Source organism: Columba livia, chromosome 1, assembly GCF_036013475.1.
Source record: "Columba livia isolate bColLiv1 breed racing homer chromosome 1, bColLiv1.pat.W.v2, whole genome shotgun sequence".
NCBI lineage: Eukaryota > Metazoa > Chordata > Aves > Columbiformes > Columbidae > Columba > Columba livia.
Genome location: NC_088602.1, coordinates 110,798,436 through 110,814,130, shown reverse-complemented (window position 1 = coordinate 110,814,130; position 15,695 = coordinate 110,798,436). Strand labels below are relative to the sequence as shown.

General features: G+C 41.6%; 1 protein-coding gene across 7 annotated transcripts in view; it reads right to left on the bottom strand.

Annotated features, from left to right (window-relative positions):
- The window catches only part of GPM6B (glycoprotein M6B), a 112,546-nt gene that overhangs the window by 84,852 nt on the left and 11,999 nt on the right, over positions 1-15,695 (bottom strand). The window contains exon 1 of one of the 7 annotated variants that reach the window (XM_021285348.2): positions 2,661-2,691. The exons of 5 other annotated variants lie outside the window; for them this stretch is intronic. In XM_021285348.2, coding sequence (XP_021141023.2) covers positions 2,661-2,676 — 16 coding nt within the window. In that variant the 5' untranslated portion in view covers positions 2,677-2,691. Of the gene's footprint in view, positions 1-2,660; positions 2,692-15,695 lie in introns of those variants that run through there. One more of the 7 variants, XM_065072959.1, reaches the window with a different exon arrangement.

Sequence of the window (15,695 nt, the reverse complement as noted above, 5' to 3'; positions counted from 1 at the left end):
ACAATAATGCTAAGTTGAACAGGCAAAATCAGCACTGTCCTCTTACAAAAATACAGAGGGATTGAACAGCTACTGAGCACTCACACTACAAAGTCCTAAAAACTACTATTCAGGTGAAACAACAACAAAAACCTCTCTGTCATCCTCCATTACCATACCTTGTCCCACATCACAGTGTAGTCTCAGAGCACACAAACTGGCTTTCTTTTTAATTAAATTAAACCAAAATGTTTGTGCTCCAGGAGCACACTTTAATGTGCTCCAGCTGTATAAAGGTGCTCACTTTTCAGGCTCGGACCAGAGTTAATTTGACATTACTTTCCACCCTCCAGTAACATGTTCAGCAAGGACTTTGGGACCTTACCAACAGCGGTTTTGCCCTACAGATCCAACCCTAATGAACTGCAGTACTTGCTCATGTAGGACAGGACCCCCTCGGGTTGCATCTATCGCTTGTGCACAGCTTCCCCTGCCGTGCAGATCTGGACTTGGTGCAGGAGACCACAGCTCTCGTCAGGCTCGGCAAGAGGTGCTGGTTCCACCTACCTGGCTGCAGCAAGCTGTGGTACATGTCCAGTTCAACTAAAAATATTGGAGCAGTTCCTTCAATACTCTCCCTGAATAAGCTCTCTAGAATCTCAGAAGTTGTGCTGCATATATTTTATAAATATATAAATATATATAAATATATATAAATATATATATGTTCAACACCACCATTTTAGCATAGCTTCATTGTTTTACTGCTTCCAGAAGTCTGCTCTGTCAAACCTAAACACAATTTAAAGAGAGAATGACAGAGACTACTACAAATAATAATTAAAAAGTATCAAATACCTAAAAGCCAAGGTGAAATAAGTCACAGTAACTTCAATCCCTTGTGGCAGACCTTTTACCTCTGACTTCTCATACTCCACATGCACCATTTCCTTGGCACAGACACTGCTCTGAACCCTGAACAGCTGGCCAAGCACGGCTGGGGAGCTGTGTGGTGAGTGCATTGGGATGTACCACAAAAGCAAATCAGAAACTAAATAAAGAAATTCCTTTAGTTTTCTCCAAAAGTAAAACTACTTCTGAGCTTTGAAAACCTATGCTGAGATTTACATTTATTTATCACGTACATGATTACAGTGTATAGTGTATATTCAAGCAGCTTATGCGTTCTGTCAGGTTTCATAGAAATACAAATCAGATTAGCAGCAGTCACTAGCTAAGCACACAGAATTAGAGTCTATTGAAATGGCTTTTTTTCTTTAAACTCTTATTTTCCTGCTCATATGATTTATTTGCTAGCCCAGTCACCTAGAATTGAAAAAGTGATTCAGAGTTGGAGAAAACCCAACCTCGGCCATCCCCTTCACCCACAGGGCCAGTGGGTGCTCCCCAGAGCTGGCCCTGCACACCTCTCCCGTGATCACAGGATTTTTGTGAACCACCCTGCCAAAAGCAGCACACCGCCAGCCTGCACCGGACAGCCCAAGTACACACCATCTAACCTCACAGACCCTGCTGCAGGCAGAAGGCCTCAGGATGCTGCCAGAGGCAGCCATGAGGTGACAGGAGGGCAGGCCAGGCCATGTCTGCGCCTGCCCTGGCGCCTACAACTCCCCTGCGCTGCTGAAAGAAGAGAGGCAGAGACCCTGTGGAGGGTGGACAAGCATCAGCTCTCCTGCCTCTCCACCTCCCCAGGAGGGCTCAACACCTCTCCATCTTCTCTCAGACCTGCATCTTCTGGCTCTGTGGATCACAGGCAGGTTTAAAACACAGCATACACGTAGTCAAGAGGGATCAGATGCAACTCCCCAGGGAAGTGATGGATTGCCCAAGTCTATACAATTTCAACATTCAGCTGGATAGGGTGCTGGGCCAGCTTGTCTAGACCGTGCTTTTGCCAAGAAAGGTTGGACCAGGTGATTCTTGTGGTCCCTTCCAACCTAAAATGATCATAACACAGAAATCTAAAAATCTGATTCTAATGAACTATTTCTACTTACTGGCTACACATACACGCCCCTTTTTAAGGTGGGTTTGATACAGTTTTATTTAAACTTGTTTTAGTCAACTAATAAATACTGAAGGTGCTAGAGTGCATTAAAAGGATGTGCTCTTCATTCAAATAAAGCCTGAATTCAAACTGATTTATTGTTTCAAAATAGTCATCCTCTATCTTCTAATAAATAAAGAAACTCGGATTATGTATCTTCTTAAAATAGACCTGTGTATTGTATGCACAACAAAATCACGTGCAAATTTAGCACAAGGCTATCTATAGCTCAGTCAACATGTTTTAAGTGGTCACCGGAGAACCAACTGAGAAATAAATTTGCAAAGCGATAGCAGCTGCCTGGCAGGGCAAACAGTTCCTGCTGAGGCCTCAGTACCCACAGAACAGGCACCTCCAGAGGAGAGGACAGGAGGTGACTTCAAGCCAGCTCCAGCCTGATCCCATGAACTGACCAACCCTCAGTGGTGGAAACTTTCCAAGTGCCCTCCTGGAGGGCACATTTCAGTCTGGTTTCATCCGAAAGGAACGCGCTTCTTGCGCTCCAGAACTGCTGTAAAATTTGAGCCAAAGCACAGTGCATGAGGATAAATGAGATTTGCTTCAGAGCCTCATCCCTGGGTCAAAAATAAAACACAAATGCAGAAACACTCACCATCTGTTACGGCCATTTGACTAAGGATTTTCCTTCACTCTCTAAATTTGAAATATTTGAGCCTATACATTGCTCTGGTACAATTTCCACGGTGAAACAATTTTGCCTGCAGTTCAGAAGAATTACAAGAAATCCCTTCAGCTTCACAGCTCTCAGTTTGCAGCTTTGCCTGGAGACCGCAGCTCATGCAAGTCCATCACAGCTGGGGAGAAGAGACAGCCTCCTCCTCTGTGCCCCCCCCTCTCTCTCTCCTTCCCCATCTCATTAAAGGGTTAGCTTATTTGCAGGCTTCTTCACAATTCCTTCCCCTTCAGAATGCAGAACTGGGTGCAGCCGCTGCAGGACAGTTCGTTTTAAGAACACATCCTCACTTTAATCAGGAATTTTTCTCTGCGGGTAGACTGAAACAACGTATTGCATTAAATGTAGCAGATAAAAACTTTTCAGCTGAGCAAAAACGGTACCTTAATGGCGATTCGCAATCAATAACACTGTTTGACCTAACTAAACCAGCATACCAGGGGGTGGGAAGGAGGTCTTCACCTACTGTTCTGTCAATAAGTTAGTAACATCTTACCAACAGCACAACAGTACTTCACCGGTTACTTACTTTCAGGTCATGAGATACATTTTCACAAATCTCTTTCAAGAAAAATAATCCTTTGGACTCAACACTTCCATTTATCCTTCAGCAAATTAAAAAGAAGAAAAGCAGCACAAACATTAATGTTTAATAGAATACAGTCTTAACATGTACCTTAAAGTCTGTCAAAGTTTTACCTAGCTACTATGTTCAATAATCTATACTCCTCACTGCTGCTTATCTCCAGTTTGCACATACATTAAAAAAAAGAAGAACACGTTAGTGTCAAATATTCACATGCTCATGCCTGGGTTGAAAGTCCTTGTAAATGAGCAGTCAAACTTTCTGCTGAAAATTGAACTGCATTCTGTACAAAAAAAATGTGTTGCAGCTACATTGCGCCCACTGTTAAAAGAAAAATAAAATAAAAAATATTCATAGATATGTAATCAGATACTCAGGAATATGACTAACTTAAAAATTATATCCAGCTCTCCTGACAAATTTGACAGCTGTTCTGGAATACATCTTTTCTCCTCTTTTCATCCTTCCTTTCTTCCCCATTTTCACTCTAACAGATGCTTTTATTCTGTTTTGGGGTTTTTTTATTTCTCCTCCTCTCTTCAGTGGCAGCATTGGGGGGAAGGAGGGAGGGAGGAAGCGTAGGGTGCTAATGCACAAAGCAGTGCTTGTTAAAAACTGAACATATCCAGGCAATTCGCCAAATTTAATTCCAAAGACCCCGCTTGTGATTCAATGCTAAAACGGAATATAGCATTGTTCTATCTGTCTGTAGGACACTGTGTCTTCTATGGAAGAGGGGTTAAAAACAAAAGGACAAAAAGCAGCTTGACACTCCCCTCAGCCTCCGAACACACACTTCATTCCAGAAAATACCATATTCATTTGCCTTCAGAGTTGTAAGAAATAAATCAAGCAGAAAAAAAAAAGGGGATCATTTCACAAATATAATGAAAAAACATTATTGGAGTTCACAGTGGACACACTAAGAGCCAAAAAGCGGTCAAACTCTGCTGCTTTTATCAGACCTGTTACATTCAACGTTCGGATTTGGACCCTGTTGCCCTGAAAACTGTTAATTAAGAAAGAATATCAGAAAATACTGTGTCCTTGAGAAAAGTAAAGTGTCAACAAAGCTTCCCAAATTCTTTTAAACCACAATGTGAATCCTGTATTTATTTTTTAAGCAATTGTTACCTGAGGCTAGAGGAGCGGCTGCTCAGGTGACAAACTGCTCATACGTGTAAATCGGTGGCTCTGAAGCTAAGACTGAGATTAGTTTATGAAAGGGGGGAGGGAGAAAGACAGAGAGACATTACTTACGCTTAAATCTTAATGAGTAATAGTCACACACACACTTTATCTCCCGCAGTTTGCCACATAGCCCAATTTGTCCCAACAGATATTAAACCATAACTCCCAATAATGTTAACAGTGGAAAGGAATACTAAATTGTGAAACGGGCACAATATGAGTTTAAATTCCATTTGATTTATGCCACTACTAGCATTATGTACCCAAAATAAAATGCATATACTGACATTCATAGAAGTAATAACAAATTAAACTATATACACAAGTGGCAGGCAGCGATAAATCAGTATTTGACTGATGGGATCCCTAGCACAAATTTGAAGTCGCCTCACATTTAGACCATTTTTTCTTTCTTATTCTCATCTGCAAGAATTACATCTTTTCCCATGACCTTCCACTCTTCTGACACATACAGACTTTCCCAACTCTGCCACAATCCCCCTGCTCATCGCCCACCTCCTCTCCTCATCAACCCAGGTCACTCTGTCACCAGTTGCACAGGGATTAGCACCTCATAAGGGCTCACAGCAGATGTTCCTCTTCCCTGCTCCAGCTGTGCAGTTTCTGCCTTCATCTGAATGAATCTCAGTCACGTAGCAGAGGCAGAAGCCCCTCCATCACCTGGATGACCATGCAGCTCAGCCTTCCCATGCACGCACAGAAAGCAGCAAGGGGTTGGTTTGCAGCTGGGGCATGCCTCGTATCTCTGATGCTTCGGAGGTGTCAGAGCCACAGAGAGCTCCAAATCAAAAACCTGAACTGGCAATGGGCTTTTCCAGGGTTTTTTCTTCTTTAGTTTCTGTTTGTCTGTTCCCCTCTTAAAAGATAAAAAACTGTAAGTCTTTCATATTTAGACAAACATACATGGAAAGGCAGGGAGGAAAGAGAACATGCTGGAAGAGTGTTGGAAAGAAACTAAACTGCAGGAAAAAAATCAACACTGGTTTCTGAAAGTCAAAGCAATGCCTCTTTCTTCAGTCGGTTTCTTCTTCTAATACTCTGCTTTATGGTTGTAACAAGAGAAAACAGAGACAGGATTTATGAGCCTTTTCAGACATCACTTTTGGAAGGTGCAGACATACACACTAGTTGAAAACGCTAAGAACAAGTATGAATCAAACCTGTAATTCTAAGTCATGTTTTTCCACAGAAAAACCTCTTCAGCATCACCCTCTATTTAGGCATAAAAGCATTTTGAAGATAATAATTACCCATTAAGCATCCAACAAAAGAGAAGTGAGCTAAAAGAATTCAACACATTTGCTCAGTCATAAAACCAAGAAATAGGTACAGATATGACTTAAAATTCACATAAATCACATGACATTTCACACTACAGCATATTGCCTTAATGAAGAGCTTCGCATTTCGCTAAGTCAATATGCTTGTTTCTGTAAAAAACACACTTAGGAAGATCCCCAAGAGCATTTTTAGACTACACTTTCTGTGGTAAAAAACATAATGCTCTCTCAATAATATTAATGTGCAAAATTGACATTAAAAAGCAAGAGTGACTGAAAGGGCTTTACGGTAACCGTACAAATTATTCAAGTGCTACCTAAGACTTGTGTTCTTCAATATTCAATGCATGTCAGATCCACTGACCCTTCTTGTTACTGTTTAGGACACCATGCTCTTGACAATTTTACCTGTTAGGAAAACTTGCACATTGTTTTCTGAGTCTAGTAAAATTACGTTACCCTATTTAATGTCACATCTAATTAAGTTTAAACATCACAACAAATGAACCACCTCGCAGCTCTTATGTTCCAAATTCCCACATACCTCTTAAGGAATCAAGCTTTTTGGAAACTGAAGAGTTAAGAGAGCTGTTGTTCACAAAGTGTTCATTTAGAGAGGACATAAGTTCTGCATTCTCAAGCATTTTCTTAAAAATCCCCTTTTTGTAACAAGGCATTTCCCAACCTGTCACACAAAATAGCCTGGTTCTTCTTCTGTAAGTATACTGCAGTCTGCTTAAAACAAACTAACTTGTGTTACTTTGATAAGATGGTGCACTCAAAAGTACTTTTTATGCTGTTGACACAGCACAGGTACCTTGCAGATTAGCAAATCTGCTGCAATGAACTTAGTCTGAAGATAGACAGATACGGCCCTTTCACACCTTGCTGATTCAATGTTTTACACAGAGAAAAAACCCAGCAGGACTCGGCCGCTATTGCTTATAAATTGCTGTTTGTTCATTTTTAGTTTTGTTTGTTCAGGTTTTCTTTTGCTTTGGCACAGGACTGTTCTTTTTATCCTTGTTATAACTGTATAATTGAAGAACCCTAAAGAAGTTTCTTACTCAAGCAGGAAAGCAAGGGTTTTTCACCATAACCACTTCAATGCTTTAGTCTAATAGCTGCCAGCTCTAGCGATGGCTCCTGTCTCAAAGTTCAGACATAAACGCAGAACTGAGCTTAAGTCTTCTCTGGCTTCCTATCTGAACTGCAGTGGCCATCAGCCAGATACCACAAAGAAAGAGCTGGGAGGTCAAGGAATTTAAATAGGCAGCACACCAAAACAACTTACCACCTCTGCAGGTAAGTAGTGCCCAGCAAAGGACTGAACAAGCCGTATGTGGAATTGCAGGAAACAACAGGGTTTAGAGAATTTCTTAGCAGGGCACAGTGTCTGTTACTAGTTGCATTTCCATTTTAGGTTGATTTAAGAGATAAGGCATTCTTTTTGAAACAGTAGCATATCTTAAAATAGAGAAAACTTTTTTCCCCATAGTGTTCCCTATAATTGCTGCATTATCAAAGGACCATATAATCGGGATGAGCTGCAGCTCTAGTGAGTGATACACAAACCCATGAATCAGTTCCTGTTTCCAAATATTTAAACCGTAAGCTTCTATTCACACAGGCACAGTCACATAACCAAACCTTCTTTCACCAGAACAGTTTAATTGATGTATATAGTTGTACAGGGTATGACAGGTAAATGACTTGACAGCAGACAGTAAGAAAGCCAAAGTATAAGAGCACGAAGTGATACCTATCAGCTATTTTTATTTAAAGAACACTTAGAGGGTAGATATGCAACAAAAGAATCTATTTCTGACCATCTGGACACCTAGAGAAAAGATGCCATCAATAAAACAGAATGAAGTTGCTTACTTCTGTCTTCTCAAAGGACATATTTCTGACAATACAAAGGTATCATAAAATTCTTTCTTTAAAAGAAACTGAACAGTCTCTACAAAGCAACACTGCTGTGTGTATAGTATCACTTTCTTTTTAAAAAGGCACAGTTTCTGCCACCTAGCTGCTACATGTAGGTGTATGTATGTCTCTATCTACAGGAGTTGCAGCGTTTCAGAGATTAAAGTTTATTCACAATTTAACGCAGTTTTGAAATAGTACATATACTACTGCATTAGTTTATACCATTAAATGCACGTATAAGGGGGGCTACCTATGTAAAAGAAATCAGGCAGGAAGGATGCAGTTAAAATAAATCTTAGCATTTCATTACTAAAAAATTAACTGGCATTTGGGCTTGTCTTTGCATTTTTACAGAAGACTGAAAGACGCAACTCAGAAAAGCACGACCGGCATGTTCCCTGCAATTCTGGCAATCAGTTCAGCACTTCGCAACACATTGGTGACTCTGTCAGAAGCCCTGTTTTCAATTAGGTATAAGCACGTTTAACATATTTTGCAACTATGAAATGGCATAAACTTTGCAATTATACTTAAAAGTTACACCACAGACCAAATTCTTACTTATTACAATGCATTTGATTGCTAGACGGAAAACAGTGGTAACAAGAGAGTTGCACAAAGAAAGCATTCTGTGGTTCTGGAAAGAAAAGTTCCAAGTCAAAGCTTCTATGCATGTTTCCCCATTGCTAGCATGAAACATCTGTCAGAAGCCAGTAATCATGCTTTTACACGTTATTTCTCTACATAAGCTTAATCACTTGTGTCCAAGTTGCAGCATACTTCATTTCCGTAAGAGCTATCTTCTACATCTTCTACCACAGTAGTAATCTTCAATCTCAATTTCCAAGATCGTGCTCATATCATGACACGTGTTTTGTAGATCTTATTATAATCAAAAGTTGCTTCCTGGATTATCAAATAGCAATGCATATTTCTGTAATTACTTACCTGAAAGATGAAGCTAAAGAAATATTTCATTTGGTCTTCAGATGCAACGTGCCCGCCAAACCAAAATTATTCCAAGTCATGCTTTATGAAAAACCCCAAACCATTTTTTTCCTACTTCTAATATAAAATGTGAGTTTTCCTGTCTGCTAAAGCAAGCAAGCATTTGCAGTGGCAGTAAAATTGTGTAAATTTTTTGTATCAGGAATAGTGTGACCATCAGGCCTAGGGAAGCAATCGTCCCCCTGTACTCAGCACTGGTGAGGCTGCACCTTGAATCCTGTGTTCAGTTTTGGGCCCCTCACTACAGGAAAGACACTTGAGGTGCTGGAGAGAGGTCAGAGAAGGGCAATGAAACTGGTGAGGGGTCTGGAGCACAAGTCTGATGAGGAGCAGCTGAGGGAACTGGGGCTGTTCAGCCTGGAGAAAAGGAGGCTGAGGGGAGACCTGATCAGTCTCTGCAACTACCTGAAAGGAGGTTGTAGCATGGAGGGGGTTGGTCTCTTCTCCCAAGCAGCAAGTGACAGGACATGAGGAGATGGCCTCAATTTGTACTAGGGGAGGGTGTAGACTGGATATTAGGAAAAATTTCTTCACAGAAAGGGTTATCAAGCACTGGAAAGGGCTGCCCAGGGAAGTGGTTGAGTCACCATCCCTGGAGAGATTTAAAAGATACATAAACGAGATTCTTACAGACATGGTTTAGAGGTAGACTTGGCAGTGTTAGGTTAACAGCTGGACTCAATCTTAAAGGTCTTTTCCAGCCTAACCAATTTTATGATTCTAAAACACTGCTGCAGAGTCTCAAATAAGCCAAATTTTAAATGCTATGTGTGGGTATTTTCCGACATGTCTTTTTAACACAAACATGCACATACTGACCATGGTGTAGCAGGCTAATTACAAGTTCTACAGCCAAGCACACTTGGTATTGCCTCTCAAGCTCATAAGACTGTGTGTCAGTGCTTCTAGGGACCACCATATATATCAGCGCATTTCTAAACTGGGACAAAATCTTGTATTAACAAGCGTGTGCCACAAACAGATTGCACCGTGAGACACAGTTCCCCTTCGAGAATCCATAATTTAAATAAGCATGCATTTGGTTCCACAATTTGGCCTTTTTTTTTTCAAATAGACACTTCATACTTCCATTTACATCCACTGCCTCTCTGCAGGTTGCCATATATGATAAATTATCCACTTCAGAGTGATCTTCATTACTTTTAAAACTATTTGTATTTGGAAGTTTCAGGAGAAAGTCATCCATTAATGTAATATTTTGTTGAAAACAAACCTCCAAAAATAATTAATGTTTTTATTTTTTAATCTCTTCAACCAAAACAAGGCAAAACTAAGTTCAATCTCCTGTTCTTTGCAACATTAAAGCAAAGTCACCTGGCTCTAGGGCAGGATGGCCTAAAACATGGTGTACAGCAGACAATACATAATTCACTTTGACAAGAAAGTCCAAAGCCTCCAGCATACCTGCCATCACATTAATTATACTTATTAGAGACCAAACAGGTGGCAGCAGCAAGATTTGAAAAAAAACCCAATTTCTTAATGTGAAATAGCCTAACACCTATAGAAGCTGTACAGTGCTTATTCATAGTGCCATAAATTAATTGTGCTTCCAATTTTTGAGACAGCTTTATTGGAATTGTGCACCTTGTTGTAAAAATGCTGCACAAAGCATGAAAGGAAATTCTCTTCTTCCTTCTAAAGGAAGTTTTGAGGACTGTGCCTAGATCTTCACTCACAGCTGGTTGTACCAGACCGCCAAAACCATGGTGGTGAAATGATGCTCTAACAGTAGCTATAGGCAGCTGCTCTTCCCTCACTGTGGTAACTCCCGAACTGTTTTAAGTAAAGGGCAGATGTTGTGCATGACCCAATTGAACACCCACTTTTATTTTGTTATGGCTTTGGGGAAGGAAGAGAGCGCTGCACGCAAAATTCAGCGTTGATTAAAAAGCACTAACATTTGGCTGAACAAAACCCAATTTAGCCCCCTGGGCCTGTCTGACCCACTAACCACTGCTTCCTAACTGCTCTGTTGTGACAAAGTTTGCCTGAAAAATGCGGAGCTTGCAGAGAAAAGAAAGAAAAAAAAGAAAAAAAGGCAGTTTTGCAACATTTCCTTAATGACATTACTGTGAAAATCCCAGTTCCCCCACCCTCAAATTTATTGTTTTTAAATTAAACATTTGTAACAAAGACATAACAACTAATGGAGCCTCTTCAATGACCAAATAGGGAATACAAGGAAGCACCAGACAGTCATACTACATCGCTCAAACACAGACAATAAATTTATAATAAGATCTTGTTTCACTACAGGGAAAAGCTAGAGGAAGAAACTGAGTATTTTGAGATTTCAAAATGTACCATCCCTATGTTATGGCACAACGCTTTTCCTCCAAGCACTCTATCTAAATAGGTATCACCTACCAAAAAAACTATACCCATTTTGTTTCCACAGTTTCAGATACGCTTCCTTAAAACACGGGTCTTTCACATGTGTTATGGGCTTGGGGTTTATGCTTTCCTATGGACCTGTAACATGGAACTGACCTAGGCTTATTTTTCTCAAAGCAAGAGCAAAGGTACTCATTTCATGCATGAAGAAAGGCATGCTAGCTGCACTGGAACTGCCTCTTGCAACACCATCACCAAATTTGTCAAGGTCTGGTATCAAACTTAAGTCCCAGTACTAAAACATGCATGAAAAAACATATCTTCTGTTGTGAAAACAAACAAAAAAAAGGTAGATTTCCATTCATCACCATGGAGGAGGGAAAATTTGAAATAAGTACCAGCCACTAGTTGCTCAGAAACCAAACAGTAAACAAAAGCCTCCAAAGTAATAGCTGGTCTCATGATTTTTCAGCATTAATGGACAACAACAGACAATAGCTGGACAGGAGCAGGACCTGAGAGCAAAGATTTTGTGGTGCTTAAGAATTCGATGCCCGTGGCTCTCCCAAGGACACTGATCCACCTCCTGCATAGAAAGTAAGGAGACAGCAGATAGACCCTCTCTATAGAGAGTGGGACATCTTACACATGACAAAAGTTAATGATATCTTGCAAAAATGTGGTTCTTAGAAAGGGAGAAGGGACTGTCATGTTTAGAGATTATCAACGCTTAATCATTTTACAGGACCAGATAAAATTACGTTTAGTGACCTCTAATTTCTCGGGCTTTCCAAAAATAAATTAGAACTTCAGAGGAAGAAACAGGGAGGAACAGCACAGCTCAAAACACAGCCTCCCTGTACAAGTCACACATTTGCTTTCCCTTCCAATTACTCCCAAGCTGAGGAGATGTCCAATATGAGCCTTCAGACTAAGAACTGGTTTCGTTTCACAGCAGAGAAAATTCAGAGGAAAAAAAAGAAAAAAACAGTATATCACATTGTACATTTCAAACATTTTTTTTTTTTTTTTTCCCACAAAAGACATCTCCATTTCTTATGAGAGAAAGGCCTTTCTAGTATAAGTATCTTGCTTGTCTGGACAAAAAAAAAAATTAAAAAAAAAAAAATCCTACTGTTTTTTGTTCTTTTGCCAACATCAACTTCTTAAACTCTGTAAAAACAAATAATGGTGAAAAAAAGAAGCATGTTCGCTCCATCACCAGAGGTCACAGACATGGAAGACCTTACCACATCACTGTACTGCAGAGCAGAACAAGGCAGAGCATCAGGCACCCAGGCACTATATTGGAGAAGAATTTGGGAAATCATTTCAGCAGCCCCCAGTGGATCCTGTCTGAAAAATGCCTTGGAAAACAAGTAGCACAGCTATGACATGAGAGATGCTGAAACTAGGGCTACACAGTTGTGACCCAATGATAAGACAACCTGATGCAAAATGCTTTATTTGAAAAGCTTTCCTGCAATTTTTTGGTGCTTACCCACGTTCACAGTTTAACATCCCCAAAAAGAAGGCTTGAAGGTACTCTTAAAAAAATAGTGCTATCTGCATAACCAAAAAAAAAAAGTAGTTATGTCTTCTAGATCATGTGAAAGAGAACCATAGTCCAGGGACTCAGCACTCAAATTGACATAGATTCCATGGTTTGAGATGAAAACGCTCCCATACTCTTTTTTTTTCCCCGAAGTTCCCACACACATACAAAACACAATGCCTTTAAATCCCAAAGGACTTCAACATTAATGAAATAACTCCAAGCAGTCTGATTCTGTTAAATAAATACTTCTGATGACGATGAGAACAGCAATCACTACAGTTATGCATGCAGTAAAGTCACCTTCTCACTCCCACGGTCCTGGCTTTCGGAGTCGGGCTGACACTAGACCCTGGCAGCCATCAGCAAGTTCTCCTATGGGCACGGCAGCCCTGACAGAGTCCCACCAAGGCTTGTGGTACGTGTTTGCCAAGCCCTTGTTTTCTCTAGAGACATGAGCAGTCTCATCTAAACAGATGCCACCCTAAGCAGATGTTACTGAGCTCACGGAGTGGCAGTGGAACAATTTAGCAAAGCCAAATACTGCTAGAGCTAATAATCGGGCCCTAATTCAAACCAGGCTTCTTCTAAAAGCAGTCCAGGTTCATTTTAATTACTACACAGGTTTTTTCTCTTGGCATAAGCAACATGGGATCACATCAGAACCGCAGCAACCACTTGGGAGGCAGGAAGCTGCTGCGTTTGTCCCGTGAGTATCATGACCTGCATTAATTACTATGTAGTGCTGCACATTTCCTTAAATCACCTCCAGCGCGTCCACCATTCCTGGCCTCACATCCAGGGTCACCATAGTTATGAGGGAAACAAAAGATGGTGAAGCTTGCTGGAGCCACTGCCCTGCCTCCTCCATGTGCCTCCACAGGGGCACAGCTGCCAGGGCTAACATTTGGGAAGGTATTTCCTTGTGCAAACTCCCACTGTGCACAGTACAGGGCAAGCCCACTGTGGTGGTTGCACACACCCTGATGAGATAGGGAGCCTTCAATAGGGCAGTTGATGGCTCTTTAGCACCTTTTGTGCCCCACTGTGCCTGTCCCCATGTACACACCTAGGGTGGTGCCAAGATACTGACAGTCACTTCTTCCCCCACCCCAGGCCACGGTGACTTCACCTCTACCTGGCTGTGAGGGACGATGGGTGGGACCTTCGATCAATAGACAGGGTCCTCAACAAAGGAGGTTTCCAGAGAAACTGAGAGGTTTCTGGACCGCGTTATAATGCCCACAGCCAGGCTACAAAATGGAGCCCCCTGATGAAGACCCCCCTTTGCATGGTCTTCTTGGAGCAGCGGGTCTGTGAACTGGAGCCCTCTCCTTACACTGGGATGCCATCTAAGGAGACTTCACAGGACTGAGCACCCTTACCTCCTCTTTGATGCATGATTTTTCTTCTGGATATATCCTTGAGCAAGCCCTCGCCCACCCCAGGCAACTGATTATTTTCTGCTGGATACCCCTGAATGAAAGAGGCCTCTAGTTATGTTTTGTTTTGTTTTTTTTTGTGAGTGGATCATAACTATTCTTATGTGGTTGTACAACAATAATTTCCTCAAGTGGTATCCAAACCTGTGTTTTATGTTGTCAGAGTGCTAAATGATTTGGATAAACCCTGTTTCTAATTGGTTTCTTGGCTAAACTGTTCTGGCTATAATAAAATCTGTTTGGAGCTCATTGTCTGCCTAAATTGACTTTTGGGGTGCCTCTGTGACACCCACACACAGCTTCATGAAAAAACAGCAGGAGACAGAGGTCCCATGTAAATCTGGAAATGAGAAAGTCTGCATGCTAGTGTGCGAGAGATCAAGTTAATAGCCAGTTTAAGGTCATGTGAACAGGTTACTATATGAAATCCCATAGGAAAGAAGCTGTACAGCCCAGCCAGAACACCACCAGACATCCACACTGAGCAGCTTTTGCCCTAGTGCATGCAAGGGCGTTGTGATCACCCTCAGATATAAAGCCACCTAGTCCACAGGGCTTATCACAAATAAGTGTATGTCAGCAGTATACACAAACACATGAAGGACCCTCCTATCCAATGTCGCTGTTACATCTGAAAAAAAGTCTTTTCCCTTGCATTTCACAAACAACAAAACAAAGGAAAAACAGACACCAGGTGAAAAAAGAAAGCTTGCCTTGTTTCACACTAAGCCCAGAAAGGCCACAAAAGCACCATCTCCAAAACCCACTGTGGAAAGGATCACAGATGCCCAAGCCATGCCCCACACTTTGTCCTGCAGCCACAAAAGTCCTGGATCATGCTGGTCTCCCACACAAGGGACACAGAGTGGGCACAGCGCTGAGAGCAGGATTACAGCTGCTCTGCTTTTCTCAAGCTTCATGTTTTGTATCATTAACTCCAGTGCTTAAGAGAAACACAGCTGTCTTGGCAGGTCATGCTCAAGGAAGAAAGGCGATTTCTGAAATAATAAGTGCAAAAGCTTCTTAAAAGCCATGATGACCTAGGGGAAGGATTTTAAATTAATTGCCACTATCTCCTAGCAGGAAGCACCAGCATGGTACATCCTGAGTGCTGTGGGAGGCCTGGGATGCAGGCTGTCACGAGCGTGCTCTTCCCAGCTGCCCCTTTCAGGACAAAGCGGGGCATGCAGTAGCTGCCAAGCCTGAAGGCTGTTAAGAGCCACAGCTGCAGCCATGTCTGCCACCAAAGAGCGAAGGTTCCTGCGGCAAGTCCACTTGTCACTATGGAAGTCATCTGAGTACCCAACTGCAAAAGCCTGAATGTCTCTGGGACCACACGTAGTGGCTCAGGATCAATTCAGTTTTGGGATACTGCGATTTTGCCTGACAGAAGAAATAGCAAATAAATGCAAATTCCACAAGGCCAAGTGTAAGGTCCTGCACTTGGGTCAGAGCAATCCCAAACATTGATACAGGCCAGGCAACGAGTAGATTGAGAGCAGTCCTGTGGAGAAGGACTTGGAGGTGTCAGTTGATGAGAAGCTCAACATGAGCTGGCAATGTGCGCTTGCAGCCCAAAAA